The sequence below is a fragment of the Penicillium macrosclerotiorum genome, assembly GCF_028827735.1.
Source record: "Penicillium macrosclerotiorum strain IBT 26536 chromosome Unknown utg000006l_segment0_segment0, whole genome shotgun sequence".
In the NCBI taxonomy this organism is placed as follows: domain Eukaryota; kingdom Fungi; phylum Ascomycota; class Eurotiomycetes; order Eurotiales; family Aspergillaceae; genus Penicillium; species Penicillium macrosclerotiorum.
Window position 1 is genome coordinate 2,866,392 of NW_026643085.1, and position 17,779 is coordinate 2,884,170.

The 17,779-nt window shown below is 51.2% G+C and overlaps 7 protein-coding genes across 7 annotated transcripts; 4 read left to right on the plus strand and 3 right to left on the minus strand.

Moving 5' to 3' along the window:
• Nucleotides 1-534: 534 nt before the first annotated feature.
• On the plus strand, nt 535-1,155 carry N7462_006314 (uncharacterized protein; the record flags this gene model as incomplete). Its single annotated transcript, XM_057078032.1, has 1 exon — nt 535-1,155. One exon carries the CDS (start codon nt 535-537, stop codon nt 1,153-1,155), a length of 621 nt encoding a protein of 206 aa, XP_056933612.1.
• A 433-nt stretch (nt 1,156-1,588) lies between these two features.
• N7462_006315 (uncharacterized protein) lies at nt 1,589-4,681 on the plus strand (the record flags this gene model as incomplete). Its single annotated transcript, XM_057078033.1, has 2 exons — nt 1,589-1,885; nt 1,958-4,681. The coding sequence occupies 2 exons, from the start codon at nt 1,589-1,591 to the stop codon at nt 4,679-4,681; spliced, it is 3,021 nt and encodes a 1,006-aa protein (XP_056933613.1).
• Nucleotides 4,682-5,538: 857 nt separating this feature from the next.
• N7462_006316 (DUF3245 domain-containing protein) lies at nt 5,539-6,320 on the plus strand (the record flags this gene model as incomplete). The annotated part of the gene is made up of 2 exons (XM_057078034.1): nt 5,539-5,786; nt 5,867-6,320. The coding sequence occupies 2 exons, from the start codon at nt 5,539-5,541 to the stop codon at nt 6,318-6,320; spliced, it is 702 nt and encodes a 233-aa protein (XP_056933614.1).
• Nucleotides 6,321-7,290: 970 nt separating this feature from the next.
• N7462_006317 (heat shock factor family protein) lies at nt 7,291-9,334 on the minus strand (the record flags this gene model as incomplete). Its single annotated transcript, XM_057078035.1, has 6 exons — nt 7,291-8,108; nt 8,177-8,246; nt 8,304-8,647; nt 8,712-8,779; nt 8,845-8,943; nt 9,012-9,334. 6 exons carry the CDS (start codon nt 9,332-9,334, stop codon nt 7,291-7,293), a joined length of 1,722 nt encoding a protein of 573 aa, XP_056933615.1.
• A 2,011-nt stretch (nt 9,335-11,345) lies between these two features.
• N7462_006318 (F-box domain protein) lies at nt 11,346-13,174 on the plus strand (the record flags this gene model as incomplete). Its single annotated transcript, XM_057078036.1, has 4 exons — nt 11,346-11,425; nt 11,510-11,675; nt 11,787-12,083; nt 12,122-13,174. 4 exons carry the CDS (start codon nt 11,346-11,348, stop codon nt 13,172-13,174), a joined length of 1,596 nt encoding a protein of 531 aa, XP_056933616.1.
• Nucleotides 13,175-13,719: 545 nt separating this feature from the next.
• Nucleotides 13,720-15,500, minus strand: N7462_006319 (succinate--CoA ligase (GDP-forming) subunit beta; the record flags this gene model as incomplete). The annotated part of the gene is made up of 6 exons (XM_057078037.1): nt 13,720-13,854; nt 13,931-14,816; nt 14,909-15,008; nt 15,070-15,142; nt 15,273-15,359; nt 15,447-15,500. The coding sequence occupies 6 exons, from the start codon at nt 15,498-15,500 to the stop codon at nt 13,720-13,722; spliced, it is 1,335 nt and encodes a 444-aa protein (XP_056933617.1).
• Nucleotides 15,501-15,910: 410 nt separating this feature from the next.
• On the minus strand, nt 15,911-17,211 carry N7462_006320 (SDR family oxidoreductase; the record flags this gene model as incomplete). The annotated part of the gene is made up of 6 exons (XM_057078038.1): nt 15,911-16,346; nt 16,401-16,495; nt 16,582-16,733; nt 16,807-16,814; nt 16,881-17,105; nt 17,168-17,211. 6 exons carry the CDS (start codon nt 17,209-17,211, stop codon nt 15,911-15,913), a joined length of 960 nt encoding a protein of 319 aa, XP_056933618.1.
• Between the last annotated feature and the right edge of the window lie 568 nt (nt 17,212-17,779).

A 17,779-nucleotide genomic window follows, 5' to 3' on the forward strand; every position in this document is an offset into this window, starting at 1 on the left:
CCATCTTCTTTTGATACCCTTTGACCTATCAGATTGGGGAAAAGTGGCTTGGGAACAAGCCCCATGGAAATATTACCATTTTATAGATGGTATATAGATAGACTGTATATAGAAATTTCAATGACGAGACGAATGCTATTTTCCATTGAACTGTCTTGAATATTCAAGAAAAGCACTTGATTCTCATTCTATTCGATAATCCCATCAGAAACCCATTTGTCTTCAATGAATTTTCCTCCGAGTTCGTCGAGACAACTCCCTAGAGTCTAGATCCGCAGCCCGCCCCCGGACTTTCAGACACCGCCCGTGCGCCGCAATTTCGGTTTTGCCGTCATGATTGATCCCATGCGACCAGACTTCTTCGCGCCTCTCAAATTGCCCTCGCCCCTCATGGACTGATTGTGGCTTATTTAAACGCTGTAAGCGATTCAGGTTGCTCTTGCGCCATATGTGCGGTGACAGCCCAGCCATCGTTAACTATGCGCGAATGTCAACTTCGTGTCACGCCGTGAACCATCTCTTTAACGCCGCGGAATGGCAATAAGTACGAGCGCATGCACTCGCATGCGACGTCTAAAACGAGGGATAATTCCCCCTCAACATGACTCGTGCGCCAGCCTTCGCCGCTGGAGACCCAACCGCCCCATTGCGTTCTCGCAGCCTGGACTAAACCTACATGCTGCCTGCATTGCCTCGGCGCCTCAGAATCTGCCAGTGCCAACCTCATTGGTGGCTAGTAAGGACGGTCTCCTGTCTCAACAATGGAAATCACCAATTTGCATCTGGAACTCAACTCCAAGCCTTCACGGCGGTCCTCGCAGGTTCCTCAGTACACGCGGTTCAGCATTAGCCGATGTTCCATCAGAGACCAGTCAACATGAACAAAGTTTGCCAGAAGATATGCAAGGCTCCTCTTGTACAATCAAGCCTGAAAATAATCAGCCAGGCATGGTGAATAAGGACAAGGAACAGCTCAAGTATTTTACTACCCTCCTACACCGAGGTGTGTTCACGCTCAAAGAACAGTATGAAGGCACCGGACACAACCCGGTAACTTGCACATTGTCCATCTCTGTGCCGGGAATGGAGGGCACCTTATCAGCCCAAGCAGAAGGCCATGGCAAGGTGTGTTTGGCTTCCATTCCATACCCATAGCAACCGCAAAAAATCATCGTCATCATCATCTAACTCCCATCATGAAAACAGAAAGGGGCGAGTCGCCGGGCCCGTTTAAGCCTTATTTCTCAATTACAGAGTGCTGGTGTTTGGAAACCTCTTGTCAAAGTAGATATCAGTGCTCAGGCATCTCTTCCCGGTAATTTGCGTACCAAGAAGGCTTCCAGTCTCGTCATTGATCTACTTAGACAACGTCTCATTGAAATCAAGATGGAGTATCAGCCAAAGGATGGCCAAATTACTCCACATGCCGTACTTTCTGTGCCAGGCAGAACGGAAACCCTAACAGCTCAGGGGGGGCTCCATCCTACAAGGGTAAGGCCTCTATTCCTTTGATTTTCATATAGTGATCTAACATTCTGACAACTAGCAATCCGCAAAGCACGAGATGTATATAATACTGGCTGCAAAAATGCGAGAACATGGTATCTGGGATGAATTGATGTCTAAAGCCACAACCACCTTGTCTGCGTCTGAAGCGCCTGCATCAGATGCACCCATATCAGGAACATCTGCAAATGAAGCGCCATCGTCTGAAATGCCCACTGAGAAAGATCTCGATCTCTTCCATAAATTATGGCATGAGGATAAGTTCGAGCTAGATATTGAATTCTCAGGAAATAAGGTTCAAGGTGTTACCTGCTATGTCATCTTCGCCATGCCCGATGGTACAGGGGAGATGCAGGTTGTTGAAGATGGCAAATCCAGGGTACGACTTTCGATCCTCTCTTCAAATTTCTCTTGGTCACACATACATTGATTAACCACCGATGATCCACAGCGTAATGCAAAGAAGAGTGCTTTCCTGCTTCTCATCTCAAATCTCAAACAGGCTAATATTTGGAAGTTGCTTGTTGGAGACAGTGATGGCAATCAAGCTAATCTTACCATGGATAGTGACTTGGCTTATATGGTTCGCTCTGGGAAGAATGACTTGCTTCATGCCAGGTCTCTTTTCAAGGACTTCAAGATTTTACAGCCAAACCAAGCCCGGCGACGAAATCAGACTGATGATCAGGTAGATCACAAGTATCGGACGGAAAGATCGGAGCATCTTTCCAAAGCTCTAAGCGATCTCCGCCATTCTACAGACCCGACAGTCGTTGCTCTTCGGTCTGCGACGAGCCGCTTGCCAGTAAATGAACACAGAGAGCAAGTCTTGAATCTTATCAAGAACAATACGTACAGTCTTATTGTGGGCGAGACTGGCTCTGGAAAATCTACGCAGGTTCCCCAACTCATTCTCAATGATGCCATAGAGCAAAATTGTGGAGGCGAGTGCAATGTGCTTTGCATCCAACCACGCCGAGTCGCAGCCCGAATGCTGGCTCAGCGAGTCGCCAACGAGAGAAAAGAGAGGATTGGACAGAGTGTTGGCTACATGATTCGATTCGACCTTCAACGGCCAGCAAAGGGCGGCGCAATCACCTACTGCACCACCGGCCTGGCTTTGAGCCTCTTGCAGAAATCACCTGAGCTTCTCAATTCCTTCTCACACATCATCCTGGATGAAGTTCATGTCCGAGATATTGATATCGACTTTGTGATGCTCCTAGTCAAGGATCACATTACTAAGTGCCTGAAATCTGACACCCCTGCACCTAAGATTGTCGTAATGAGCGCCACGGTGGACGTCAATCTCTTTTCATCTTACTTCAAGAACACATGCGCAGATGGAACACTTGAACCCGCTCCACATATCACCATCCCCGGGCGTCAACATCATGTTAAATCGACTTATCTGGACGAACTGCTTGAAACTCTGTCTACCTCATTCTCGGAACAGGATCTTTCTAAGCTTCTAGGAGAGCCAATGACAGCAAAATATCTGTTGCAGCACCAGGAGAAGTTTGGCGAAACCAAAAAGGACACTACTGGAACGCCCGCTTCTTTTATCGAGAAGCCAAGCAAGGAAACCATCTCTCCTCAAACCACTCCACGGCCATTGCCATTCGACGAAGATCCGCTCATGCCATTTGGACTTATCTGTGCCACCATTCTAAACATCGTATCAACGACAGAAAATGGCTCCGTGCTAGTTTTTCTACCAGGGCTTTCCCACATACTTGGTGTGGAATCCCACCTCCAAAACTTCGGACTTCCACTTGGTTTCAGTTTTGCCGACGATGATCAATTCCGTATCTTGAAGCTACACTCGAGCCTCCCAGAGGAAATGGCCAAATTATCTGATGAAATACCCAGCGGGTGTCGGCGGGTTATACTTGCAACCGAGGTTGCTGAGGCATCCCTCACCATTCCAGATGTGAAATATGTGATCGACTCCGGCAAGGTACATCAGGTCATATATGACTCTACATCGGGTTCCCATCGCACAGCTTGTTGCTGGGCTAGTCAATCTAGCTCGGTTCAGCGATCAGGACGGGCTGGCAGAGTCCAGGAAGGATCCTATTTCTTCTTGGGGACGAAGAAACGCTACGATTCGCTGCGCATTACCAAATCTGCAGAGATTCTTCGGAGCGACCTGCAAGCAACATGTTTGCGCTCACGGATGGCCGACTCGGACGCCCCCATCACAGGTTTTCTACAAAGGGCGATCGAGCCCCCTGATAACGATGAAGTGTCTGCAGCTGTCGATTCTCTGAAGCAACTCCAGGCATTGAACCATAAGGAGAGGCTCACAAACCTCGGCTTTCTTATGGCCAAATTAACCGTCATTTCCCCCGCCTTTGCCAGGCTAGTCATTCTGGGTGTCATTTTCCGCTGTTTGGACCCGCTGCTTATTCTGGCAGCTTTGGGCGAAGAGCCACGGCTCTTTTACCAGCCTCTCAACCATGAGTTGCGTAAGCGAGTGTGGCTTCACCAGGTCAGCTTTGCAGGCCAGTCTTGCAGTGACCATGTCTCCCATATAAACGCCTTCAAGGCTGTTAGGAAGACATGGCGCGAGGAAGGCATGCGACAGGCCTGGAATTACTGTTTTGAACATGACATCTACATTCCCGCCTATCGTGAAGCTTTTATCACCGCTAGCCAGGTACTTCGGCAACTAAGGGATGCTCGGGCCATTTCAACCCGTCGGGTAGAAGATGATGGAGATGAAGAAGACCTTCAATTCGGCGGTGCAAAGCTCAATACGAACTCCCATCATATGCCTTTGGTAAATGCACTATTACAGTCTTGTCTGTACCCGCGCCTCGCCGCTCCGGGACTCGCGTTGAACAAGTATTTCATCACGCAGAACCAGAATCGTGCTTTGCTATTCTCGAGGAGCATGGCCATGGATGGCAAGAGGCCACCTCGGTCTCTTCTTGCCTACAGCCGAAAGGTCGACTTCGCAAGTACTCTGTTTCTCAAAGACGCTTCTCGGATTTCTCCTCTCGCTGCAAGTCTCTTCGGTAAGAATTTGGCATCGAAATCATCGGGTGTGGTTGTAGATTCTTGGCTTGGTATTGGTGTCAGCATGAGCGATGACTCGATGGCTGAGGCGGAGGTCTTGGACGACCTAGTTGGATTGAACTGGGCTCTAGACAAGGTAAACGCCATCTAACACTTTCTGTCTTTTTGTCTTTTTTTCTGTCTCTGCTTTGTGCGATCGCTTTGGTTCATTGCTAACTTGAAATTTCTAGGCCTTGCTTTCCGCCTGTAACTCCATTGGTGCACGACTGTCTCCCAAGGATAGGAGAGTCAAAGACTACTTCCAAGCACAGCGCAACATGCAGTTGACCTTGCAGCGAGTTGTCAAGGGCATTTTGGACCGTGACCTAGACCGTGTGGTTTCTCTCAATGCTTCTGCACCAACTCGATGGAACGAGCATGATTTGGAGAAATATACAGACACTAAAACCAGCGTTGAGCATGTGGCTGAAGATAGGGAGGCCGAGGGTGAACATGTGCAGTAGTCATGGAAATGATGCCCTAATCTGTATTATTATAGACTATTTTCTTGTAGGCCTTGAATGTCCAGGGGATTGGGTGACAAACTACCTACCTATCGGACCATATATATTTTGCACAGTACTCATAACAGCCCCAACCACAACACACTATTACGTGATGAACTCAAGTTGAGAAGAAGATAACAAATGACTATACCAGTTCGACGACAAATTCAATAGTAAAAAAAGTAATTAAAAAAAACCATACACGATATCATCGCCAAAGTTTTAGTTGTTAAGCTTCCCTCCCATGGGGGGGGGGGGGGGGGGAAGACAAAAAGAAATCCGTTAGCGACAGGATTCGAACCTGTGCGGGCGAACCCAACAGCTTTCTAGGCTGCCACCTTAACCACTCGGTCACGCTAACTGCTTGATGGAAGAAACTGCCAAAGTCAACACTATGTCCCTTTAATTCATACCTCATTCCTGTAACAAGATTCAACATTGTAAATCTTATCGCCAAAAAGTTATGCACTGCTCTTCTCCTCGTCCTGAGGCCTCAACTGCTCTTCCTTTCTCCCCACTCCAAGTCCATGATGGCCGCCACAAAAAAGAGTCAGACATTATCCTGAATAGGGCCAATGTCGCTCTTGCTCGCAGCCAGCGCCTGGTCGCCTCCTGGCTCCCCGAACCGTCTGCCGATGAGCTGGCCAACGCCAAGTCAGAAGAGGAGCTGCAGCGCGAGGAAGACGAGATTTTCACCGCCGTCCCCGAGACGTAAGTCGCTCTATGCTCTCAATTCTGAATGCAGCTCTGTTACCTAAGCTTCACAATAAGCTGGATTGCTAATATTTCAGTTTCCGCAGACTCGGCGTCGGCGCCCCTCTCCCCGAAAAAGCCGCCGACGGGAGCTGGAATCGCACAGAACTGAGCTCGAACGATCAGCTACGGAAACAGCTTCTCGGCAGAAACTACGACAAGATCATGAAGGCGAAAGCAGCGGCGAAATCTACCCAAACGACCGCCGCACAGCCGGGCAAACCAGCTTCTACACTGGTTAATAGTCACGATGACGACGGGGACGACGACGAGGATGAAGGCCGGACTTCAATGGTTGGCCAGAAGAAACGGAAAACTAAGCAGACGCAGCCTCAACCTACTACACCAACGGACCAGAGCGACAATGCTGAGAATGGCGCAGCACCATCCGAAGTGCATGCGAAACCAGCTCCGTCAAAGGGGAGGAAAAAGGCCACCAGTTACCTGGATGAACTCCTGGCGGAGCGGTCGAAGAAGAGAAAGAAGCGGTGAAAATGGAAGTTCACGACAAGCTAATATTTTCCTACTCTTCTTGTTTTTCTCACTGTGTCGGTTTGACATGGAAGAAGCTTACTAGCTCACTATGAGGAACGTTGCTCCCCAGGAGTGTGGCTTGAATCGCCGGGCATGACCAACTACCTGGATACTTACGCTATGGGGGATGGGTCAACAAGTTCCTGGCGTGCCATCCCGACCTGGCCAGCAATCTACTATCGGTCGCCCAGGCGCTGGCTGTCAGCCGCCAGCAATCCCAGTTCCATGCCAGGATGTAACATAAAGTTGAACTATGCCGCTGAACCAGAGAAGTGCGAGAGCAGCACTCGGCAGAAATTCATGATGTACTTAAAATTAAGAGGAAAATTTCTCGATTCAGATTAGGTGGGCGCAGGTATAGAATACAATATTCCATTCCAGTCTCCTTCTAGATGTCACCATGATGATTTTGGGTCGCTTCGACCCCAGGGTATATAAAATTATGTTGTGAGAATGAGGTATGAGCCTATAGCGCTCCTCGTCCCCCGACACCGATAGTGTGTGTTCGCCTGGAATATCCGAAGGGGAATTCAAGGAAAGAAGTGGAAGGAAAGAAAGGGAGATAAAAGGGAATGGGGAGGGCAAAGAAAGAATTGAGGAATCTACAGACACAATATAGGAAATAGATGCTCGTGGCTGCTGTCAATGTCTCCATCTGCGCAGACAAAGAGACATGGGGAATGTGGCTGTGGGGTTGTGTGTGTTTTGCAGGTTATACAGATGCTGTCCAAGGAAATCAAAAAAAAAGTAGCGGGTTGCCAAGGTCTGTCGTCGAGGGTATATTGGTCGGTCAGATAACAATGCCAAATCACAATTCGTTCTAGTCAAATGCCAATGACCATAGCCAAGGGTATATTAACGAGGTTGGTCAACCCGCCGACACACGTTTTCACCAAGAAGAGAAAGGGGCCAAAAGATGCAATGGCATTCACTCCAAACGTTTTCGCTTACGATCCTCTTGTTGATCCTCATCTGGTCGTTCCGCAGTATCGGCAGGGTTGAGCAAAGAATGGACATTGCTGGCCATACTGGAGCGGCGGGTTGCTGGGAGGGAGGATTCTTGACGAGGGAACCTGGAGCCGCCCAGAGTCCAGCCACTATCCGCACTCAGCATCGAGGGGGATGGCTCGGCCGGGGCTGGCGGGGTCGCATGGCGGGATTGATCTTGAAGGCGTCGAGGGGCGCCCATTTCGTATTGAGCGAGAACATCACGTACTTGTTGCTCACTACTGGTGGGTAGGCGATGCGGGGAGGAAGGCCAGGGACCACTGCCACTACCAGTGGTGTGGTTAGGCGGGAAGGGAGACGTGCCGGTGGGAGGCCAGTCGGCTTGCCGAATGTCGGCAAAGGTATGGCGACGGCCAAGATTAGGTCCAGGTGGTGTGGATATAGATAGAGGATGCGGCGCGGGCTGTTGTTGGGGTGGTGGTGGCGGAGGTGGCGGCGGCGCCGCAGCAGCGCCGGAAGGATTGTGCATTCGATTATAATTAGGTACGGCGGCATTGGCGCCTCCGATGGAGCCGTAGCGGCGAGGAGAAACGGCAAGATGCGGGGGGACGGGAGGTCGAATCATGGACTGGCGTCGACTATCGTCCTGTGGTAGCTGACGCGGAGACAGGGGAGGGCCGGATTCAATTGGCAAATTTCCAAAGAATGGTTGACGAGGTGGCATGAGAGTGTCATGCGAAGTCTCCATGGCGCGGGTTGCTTCGATGTGTTTTTCAAGTTCGCGTTGCATGCTCGAAACTAGACAATCGTCATTCCCAACTCTAGAAGAAAGGAAAGAATGGAAATAAAAGGAAACAAATCCTTACCGTCACGATAAAGAGGGCTGTCCCGGTCAGGAACAACCGCCTGAAGGAAACGAGAAATCGAATAGGACCACTGAAGTATCGTTTAGCGAAAGTACTCGCTGAGCGCGGAGAAAGGGCGAGGACATACTTGATAGCATTTGTTCAAGCCCTCGGCCATGCTCTGACACCTCGAACTCAGAGCTACGTTGCCCTCCTCGGCACGAGCCAGGCGAGCATGCATGTCATAAAGTGAGTGCTCCAGATTCATCAATCTGGCTTCTGTCGCATCTGGAACTGGTTCAGCAGGGGTTCCTGGATGCGACACCGCGGCTTTATGACTTGGGAAGGAGTCACGGTGGATCAGAGCATGTCGCGATGCCCGCCGTTTGATCTCTCGAAGGCCGATTAAATCGCCTCGCTTGAAGTTTCCGTTTCCATGTTTAAACTCCCACAGCGCTGAGTCGGGAGACCCCGTGTGAAACACATCGCTCACTATCAGTTTGGGTCAGTCACCGCTATTCCTCAAATGATCCAATTTTCAGGAGACACAACGCACCTTTGTGAAATCCGTACATATTCAGCTGTCGAACAAATGACGATATATTGGTGTGTTTGAAGTACTGGCTGTAGGACACATTATCAGCGACCGCAACCGTCGTCTTCGCGAGTTATCTTTCGTCGAGACTCACGCTAGGACCTTCGAGAATTCCGAGGTGGGAGACATGACAAAGCTATCATTGGTACTGGACCAGGATATCAGGTGCTGGATTGTGTTATCTTCTAGCATGCTGTTCGGTCGATTAGCGATCTGGAGTTTTAGCCGCTGAGAGGAACCCGAAGCCCATCGAGAACCCACTTGTATAGTTTGTGAATGAATGCCGTCTGCACCACCTTGGGTTGCTGAGCTGCGGCCGCAGCGCCAACGGCTGGGTTGGGGGGATTGCTTGTGGTCCCAGCATCGGAGCCATTGACGTTGATCGTGCCGGTGCGGTCGCCATCGGGGCTGCTATGGATATGGCCCCCGCCCGGGGCGGCGGAGGAAGGAGGAGTGAGCTCCATCGCCACAGGGGAGTGTTGAGCCGACTGCGAGAGAACAGGGAGGTTTCGAGTCTTGCCGGGCGCATCTGCAGGCCCAGCGAATGTGTTCCTGGCAGAGGGAGGATCGGCGAGACCACTCATGGCGGATGGGGCGAGGGGGATCGGCCACAGGAGCGAAACTCTGCGATTCGATTTGACTTCGCCAGTCTTGATCGATCGGTCGAAAGGTCAAAGGAAGAACGAGCGAGGCCCAGTGAGATGGAGAGAGGTGGTTGGGTGTAATTCGGACGCGATCGGGGAGGGGGGGTTCGACCGTTGAGATGCTCGTGGCGGGCAAAACGTGGTGCAGGTGATAGTCGCGGAGGGCCAGGGAGGCGCAGATCAACCAAGCAGCAGCATCTGGTCAACCATTGCGCCAGTAGATTTCCAGGGATGAAAGAGTCCGGCGGGGGAGGATCGTTGAGGTGAAGTGGTTGAAAGTGGTTGGAAGAAGTGGAAGTGGTGGACGGGTGGGAAGGTTGGAGAGAAAGTTTGCGCGAGGTTCGAAGCTGCGGGGAATGGGAGGGGGTTCCGTCCCGAACAGGCGCAACGATCGGGAACTGAACAAGGAACAGGGAACAGCCCAGGATACGACGCAGAGGACGTGGTACACCAGCGATGCGGCTGAGAAGCGAAAGAGAGGGGGAGAAAGATGGTGAGGTGGAGCAGAAAAGGGGGTTTGAGTTCAGGAATGAGACCTTTTTGCTTGCTCCACCGAAGCAGTGACGGGGGCTTGGTAGGCTTATTCACTAGGAGGTTCAGAGGCTTATGGGCGTATGGGCGTATGGACATGTGGGCATATGGGCTGATGGGCTTATTAGGTTTATATAGGTTTCGAGGCTTCTAGGCGTCCAGACGTATAAGACTTGTAAACGTATCAACTTCTCGGGATCGAGCCTTCAGAGTGCTCGAGGGCCAGAGGGCCAGAGGCTCCTCCATTCTAGATTCTAGGCGCCCCTGGTAGGCTGTTGGCTCACGGAAACATGAACATGATAGGCTCAGAGAAGGGAGTTGATAGGTGATGGGCTTGAGGGTTGAGGTATCAAGGGAGGGTTTGAAGCTCGTTTGAAGCTCGTCCGGGAGCCAGAACGAGAAAGAGAGCAAGAGAGAGCGCGCAATGGACGCGTTCATATCTCAAAGCTCGGTTCCGTATCCTGTACGGAGGATGCAGAACTGAGATCGGCCGCGAAAGCTGTCCCATCCTGATTCTGGCCCGGTCTCGCTGTATACTTCCACAGGGTCGACTGCTACCTACTGGTGTTTCCTAAACAGCCAGCCTGCAAATGACTTCATCTCCGAAGTCCTGGCAATTCCGATAAAGTCCTTGGCTCCTGAAGGTATCCGACTAATTTGCTAGTTGTGTGGTCTTGAATCACTAGGAGATTAGCTAGGGATTCACTAGGTCGCGAACTAAACTAGCTCACCAGCCGGCCAATTGAACTGCTTGTCTCATTTCCCGACCTGAAGGATTTCCCGCAGTCTAGAAGCAGCCGATCGAAGGAAGAGGGAAAAACAAAGGAAACCCCACCCGCCATCCGCTAGAAGCTTTGGAAGCTTTGGAAGCTTTGGGAGCTTTGGGAGCTTTGGGAGTTTTGGGAGCCGGCGAAACCTTCCATCCAAGGTGAACATCCCGGGCCACATGGCCTCTATCACAGGAATTATCACGATATGTGTACGCGAGATAGATGGCCCCGAAGATAGGAAAACTATAGAAAGCGAGACCATGAACGGTACCATGTGTCTAGACTGAAAGGATCCAATCCAAGCAAATCAAGGGAGGAACCTAGCAGCAAACCCCCCTTCCCCATGCAAAAGATCCAGCAGATAAGAACTATATACTCCGCCCACCCGCCCTCTCCTGCTTGTTCTTATTTGATTAGATTGTTAACCTTAATCAAGTAATTATAGGGTGAGAAGTGGTACCAGGCGCGGGCGAAAGGCTGTCACCCGCACAATAGAGAGAGAAAGAGAGAGAAAGAGAGTATCTCACTTATCTCGATCGAGCCTCCTCAACCTTCTTCCCCCCCCCTCAACACTCCTTCTCCTCCATCTCACTCCCAACCAACAGACTTCCCCTCCCCGATGAATCGGATCTCAGATTCTTACGTTGACGATGGACCCCGATGCTGATCCTGCAGTACAGTCCATTCTGAATCGATTCCAGGCCTTTCCGAAACAACCCCGCCAAGCGGTGTATGTATCATATGCATTTCATCTTGCCTGATCGGCGCATCGTGCCCCAGGATCATCAGGAGCAAAGCTGAAATCAGGCCGCAGGTATCGGGGTATCCTAGAAAGGCTGCGCCCGGAGGAATGGCGGCAAGTCAAAGCCCATGCCGATCGCATTACCTTCCAGTGTGATTTCTTGGACAAGCTGCCTCCCGAGATCGCGGTTCTGGTTGTTCAGCAGCTGTCACTCATCGATCTCGTCCGCCTCCAGAGGGTATGATATGCCACGAACACCCCCCTTGGACTCTCACGAAACTGTGAAAGTGATGACGGTGCTGGACTAATTATGGTATCCCTGATGTGGCTTTTTTTGGTCCATCAACAGGTTTCGCGTCGATGGCAGGAAATCCTTTCATCTTCCGTAGTGCGTCGAGCTGTCGTTCGATCAACCTTGGGGAGAGATCCTTGGACGCGAGATCCGCCGCTGAGCTCTCATGCGGCCGCTGAGGTTTCGAGTGGCTTGACGGCTGGTCCGAAGGATGCCCATTCATACTCTCCGGCTTCTTTCACGGCTTTGGTCCAACAAAGACGTCGGTTGGAGCAGGGAGAGCCCGTCCGGATTATCGGAATGCCATCGCCCTTAAATTCGGAGTTTGATCCGTCCTTGTACGCCCGGGGGTGGGTTATTCCAGTAGCATTTGTGCCTGGATAGAAGGAGAGGATGGCCGGACATCCATCTCTCTTTTGGACCTGTCGACGGGGGAATCAACTCGCCTGACCACTGATAACAGAGAGCAACTGGTGGAACTCCGGTTTTCAGCGCCAACCATCGCGGCAGTCTCGACCAGGGCATACTGTCATGTCTGGAACCTGGACACAAAGGAATCTGCTTCCTTCCGAATTCCCTCTGCTCATTACAGACACTTCTTGGTGAACGGATCCAAGGTTGCCCTGAGCTATCGGGACTACGTTGTCCACTGGAGTTTCAGATCAACAGTTGCTCACACCGTCAAAACTGGGAGCGCCATTGTGGTACTGGCGTTGCATCCCAGAGAAGATCAGTTTACCGTGGTTCGCTTGTCGAAGAACATCATAACAGGGGACAGCAACACTGCTACCACCGCCACTACTGCCGACATGGACTCCCTGGACGGTGCCCTGTCTATTGATATGTGCCAGCTGCATACAGAAAAATATTCCCTAGATCACGACCGCAGCAAGTTCCGCTCTATTTTCTCCCTCGATCAACCTTTCCCAGGCCCAGAGATTTGTAAAGAATGGATAAAGGCGACTTGGTTCGAGCAGGAAATATATCGTGGCCAGAGCTGCGCCTTCCTAGAAAATTGGGACGGCGGAGGAGCGGATCAGGAACGTTCTAACCTTTACCTGTCCCTCGAAGGTGACCAGAGTGAGGTGGCAATTCATACGCTACCAGCACAATTCAATAAGATAGGAAGCATGATCTGCCCCGAGAAAGGCATCCTATATGCTCTTGCCAAGAATCGTGAGCAATATGCCATCCTGGAGACGAAACTTCAGGCTACGCCGCCGACCTCCCATTCCTGTCTGTGGTATCAACATCCCATCGTGGATGTAAAAGACCTCGAACCGTGCTCATGGGTCTTTGGCGATGGTGAGTTTATTCTCTTCCTCTTTTATGATGATCTGGAAATTTGGGCTATGAATGAAGCCTACCTGAGCAAGGCTGTAAGCCTGATGGGGCGGTTGGGGCATGGGAATGATGTTGAGGATGATGATAATGACTTCTGGTGAGATGAGCATACGGCTTGAATAGTTCCATTTAATGAGACACGAATCACTTGTTTGAGATACTTTTTTCTTGTTTGAGCGACCCTCTTCTAAGAATTATATAGAGCTCAAAAAATGATGGTGAGGAGTTGCCAGCGGGGCAAACCCAATTGGTCGCAACACGCATTGGGGAAATATTTTGCTCCTCTTCATTGCTTCGGTTTGAAATACTCTTGGATGACGGATATGGGCTAGGAAAAGCCGGTCTATGATCGATCTCCAACAAGGATCCAGGATACAGGAGTATCTATATCGAACCATTAAGACACTACAAACTCGAAGGAAAAATCAACCATCTCAAGGTAAACAGGGCAGTTTAACTCTCACATCCCCTTCCAATTAGGAACTGATATAGAAGGATCATAGAAACACTCAGGAATACAGTGACAAAAGAAAAGATAAATGACACAGGAACAGGCGCCGCAGCCCTCTCACAGAGTGTTCTCTAGGTAAATGTCACTGTGAACCGGTCCCGCGGGCCTAAATGCATGCTCTCCGCCGAGGATTGTTTAGATGCCCAAGGTGAACTCAACGCCAACGTCAATCTCACGGGCAAGCTTGACGACCTTGGAGAACTGCACCGACTTCTCGGCAGCGCTCTGGAGGTCCTCGATGGAGAAGATCTTGAGGCCAGACTCGTTGATCTGTAGCGGGTGGGGATCAGTACGCTTTCATAATGGTGAAGGGAGAGGGAGGGGGGGGGAAGCTATGGGGCCATACCAGCTTGTGAGCCTGCTCCATGTTGGTACCCTGCAGACGGGCAATGATGGGAGTGCGCAGACCCATCTCATTGACGACGTTGATCAGACCCTGAGCGATGGCGTCGCATCGGACGATACCACCGAAGATGTTGACGAAGACGGCAGACACCTTGGGATCGCTGGTAATCAGCTCGAAGGCGCTCTTGATGGCAGCGGGGGTGGCACCACCGCCGACGTCAAGGAAGTTGGCAGGGTTGCCGCCGTTCAGCTTGATGATATCCATGGTAGCCATGGCCAGACCGGCACCGTTGACCAGGCAGCCAATGTCACCGTCCAACTTGATGAAGTTGAGGCCGTGCTCAGCAGCCTTGACCTCATCGGCATCCTCCTGGGTGGTATCGCGCCACGAGAAGACGTCCTTCTGGCGGAACTCGGCGTTGTCGTCGAAGCCGAGCTTGGCGTCCATGGCCAGAACCTGGTGGTCGGAGGTCTCGGACAGGGGGTTAATCTCAATCTGGGTGGCATCCTTCTCCATGAAGACCTTGTAGAGGTTCTGGATGGTGGTCTTGGCCTCCTCGATGCACTGCTCGGAGAAACCGAGGTCGGTCGCGATGGTGCGGGCGATCTCGTCGGTGACACCAGTGTTGATGTCGATGGGGGTGGTGATGATGGCCTCGGGGTTCTCCTTGGCAACAGTCTCGATATCCATACCACCCTGGGAGGAGGCGACAATGACGGGACTCTGGGTACCACGGTCCATCAGGACGGCGAGGTAGAACTCGCGGCGGGCGAACTTGCGCTCGCAAATGTAGACGGAGTTACAGGCACGGCCCTGGGCACCAGTCTGCTTGGTGACAAGCTTGTGACCGATCATCTGGTCGGCGAACATCTTGGCCTCAGTAGGGCTGTGCAAGCAAACGAAAGCCGATATGTTAGTCTCAACGAATAACCTCGGGTGAAAACTCGCCCAACCGCAGATTTTGAAGTCTCAACTTACGAGTAGATCACCCGGACACCACCCTTCAGACCGTTATCAAAAGTACCCTTGCCACGACCACCGGCCAGAACCTGGGCCTTGATAACCATATCATCGTTACCTGCGGATTGTTGTGTTAGGTGGAGCCTCAAGGGGGCAGGATGGAAGAAGGCAGAATATACCGATCGACTTGGCGACAGCCTCGGCCTCCTCAGGAGTAGTAGCAACCTCGCCCTTGGGCACACCGACACCGTACTTATTTCAAATATCAGCAAGCTGGTCCCGGTGTAGCCAAAAAAAATAAAAAACAGAAACGGGGCGCCCTTCCGCGACAAGACGGATTGGAGGCCGGAAGAACTGAAGAATCTGAACGCTCTTGACATACCTGCTTCAGGAGACGGGCAGACAGGTACTCGTGGATAGACAGGTTCCGCTTCTGCTGCTGAGCCAGGCGGGCGGAGATAGGCGACTCCTATGATCGATTCAACCTCGCGTTAGCAGCGTTCGACATGAAAACCGGGCACGGCCCGATAGCACGGCAATCGGGGAACGATCTCACCGTCGCAGCTCTGAGAGCGGCAGCAATTGGGCGACCGCGGGCGAGCTTGAACATGATGAAGGATGAGTGAGATAGAGGGGAGAGAGAGAGAGGAGAGGGCTCAGAGGAGGTATTTGATAACAAGAACCCGTCAGGGAGTTGGAATGTCGGTTCGGGGAGAACAGCTTTCTTTTTCTCGGGATGACATTGCGTCGCGGTAAAACCGGGTGATGCAGCCAACCAGCGCCCGGTCCCTGGCTGACTCAGCGTCCGCCTCGGGCGCAGACGCGAATATCACGGAACAAGTGCACTCGGTTTCTCGGTTTCGAGAATCGGTAATGAGGTTAATTCTGGACGACTTGGAGACGCCTCTGAAATGAAATTACAAGCCCAGAGTTATATGTCTCAGGATCATGAATTGCATGTTAAATCGTGGGATTCGGCAAGGTGAATGGAAAACGCCGAGGTATTTAAATCGGTATTATTTACTGTATATCCTGCGGTTGCCCTCGGTTTCTTTGCTCTGGGTCGTTCTGGATCTGCTGGCTCGAATGATTCTTCAATGCCGCCTTGATTTTCCAAAGCTTGAACATTCTCGCCAGGGCTGAACCAAATAGCCCATTCCACGCCCATCCTGCGGATAGGAACCAGATCAACCAGCTGCGGTGGCCTTCCCAGATCCAAGTTTTGCGGCCATGGGCCCAGGGCCAGAGCCAGCGCCATGGAGCCGACCCATAGAGCACTTGCTTCACCACGCTCGAAGCGTAGGCCTCATGAGGCATCGCATTATGCTGACTATGGGTGACCCGCCGAGTATATTCCTCCTCAATTGGCGTGTAGAGCGAATTCGGCTTCAAGGTGCGTTCAGTCCGCGCAATGCGGGACTGTACTCCTCCCGTGACTACCGTGGTCACCTTGACACTATGGCCATCGATTAGAAGAGACTACAATACAAAGAAGGGGAATATAATTTACCCATATGGTGCGAGCTCGACCCGGAGGGTATCACTAAACGAGTGGAGGGCTGCCTTGGAGGCATTGTAGACTGATCCAAACACATAAGGGATGATCTAGAAGGATATTCTAGTTAATGCACGGGACTTCAAAGGTTGATAGGCAAACTCCCGGGGAAGAAAAGAGAGGAGGGGGGACGTACTCCGGCGATCGATCCAATTTGAACAATGGTGCCCTGAGCTTTGATGAGAAGCGGCACAAATGTTTGGCACATGGTGATGACAGCGAACAGATTGGTTTCGAACGTGAGGCGAGCCTCGGCCAGATCAACTTCCATGGCAGGAACCGTATAATCTGCAATATATGAGCTTAAGTGACATCGCACTCGTGTAGAGTTTCATGAGGTATCATGCGATGGGAGACATACTTCGTCCTCTGTTATTTTTCCATTAGCTATCGCGGATTGTAGAGTGCATGTCAACTTCACTCAACGAGACTTACGCGTTGTTCACCAGATAGTCCAGGCCTTTCTCTCCTAGCCGAGCTTCGATGTCGGTAAAGCATGCTCGGACACTCTCTGGGTCATCTACGACCAGACTCAGGGTCTCAATGCCGAGTCCCGCCAAGTCCGCGATATTCTCAGTCTTTCGGGCTGTGGCCAGCACGCGTAGTCCATGTCGATGAAATTCACGCGCTAATGAGTTCCCAATACCACCGGGAGAACACCTGTCACCGTCAGTCCTAGGATCCTGGGAGAGTCATGACGTGAGGTACAAATTGCTACTCACCCGGTGATCAGCACGGACTTGCGGGTATCGGAGGCCTCAGGCATGGCCGATCACTTATCCGCGGATTCGGGGAAAAGAAGGAGGGAGGAGGATAGATCTAGATGTAATATACTGTATGCTAGAACAGACAAATAGGTTGTTTGGAGTTACACGATGATATCGAGATGCCTCGGCTTGTCACAGGAAGCTCGGAAACCCTAAGCCCTATTGCTTCTTCGGGAACAAACTGTTGTTTAACTTCCATCTGATATGGAAAGTCATATTCCTACCAGCCACTTCTTTCATCTCATCCATACCAAATACTCTCCCCATTATGGAAACATCCCGAACTTATGCATCACATACTTCGATTGGAGATTGGACTCAGCTTTGTCAAGTCTTACAGAAATCAAATCCCTCTACATCCTTCGACCCACCATGATTTCCCACTAACCTTCACCAGTGTGAATTAAAGGAGCACCTCAATTCATCTTTGAAAATCGGTTGACGATCAGGATATCTAATCTTTATCTGACTGCTCAAAACGCGTAAATGTTTATCCTCTCCAGTCGTTTCCTTCACCTGCTCTCGGGCCTCCCAGAGTACCTTCACAAGTGGCGCTTTCGGGTCGAA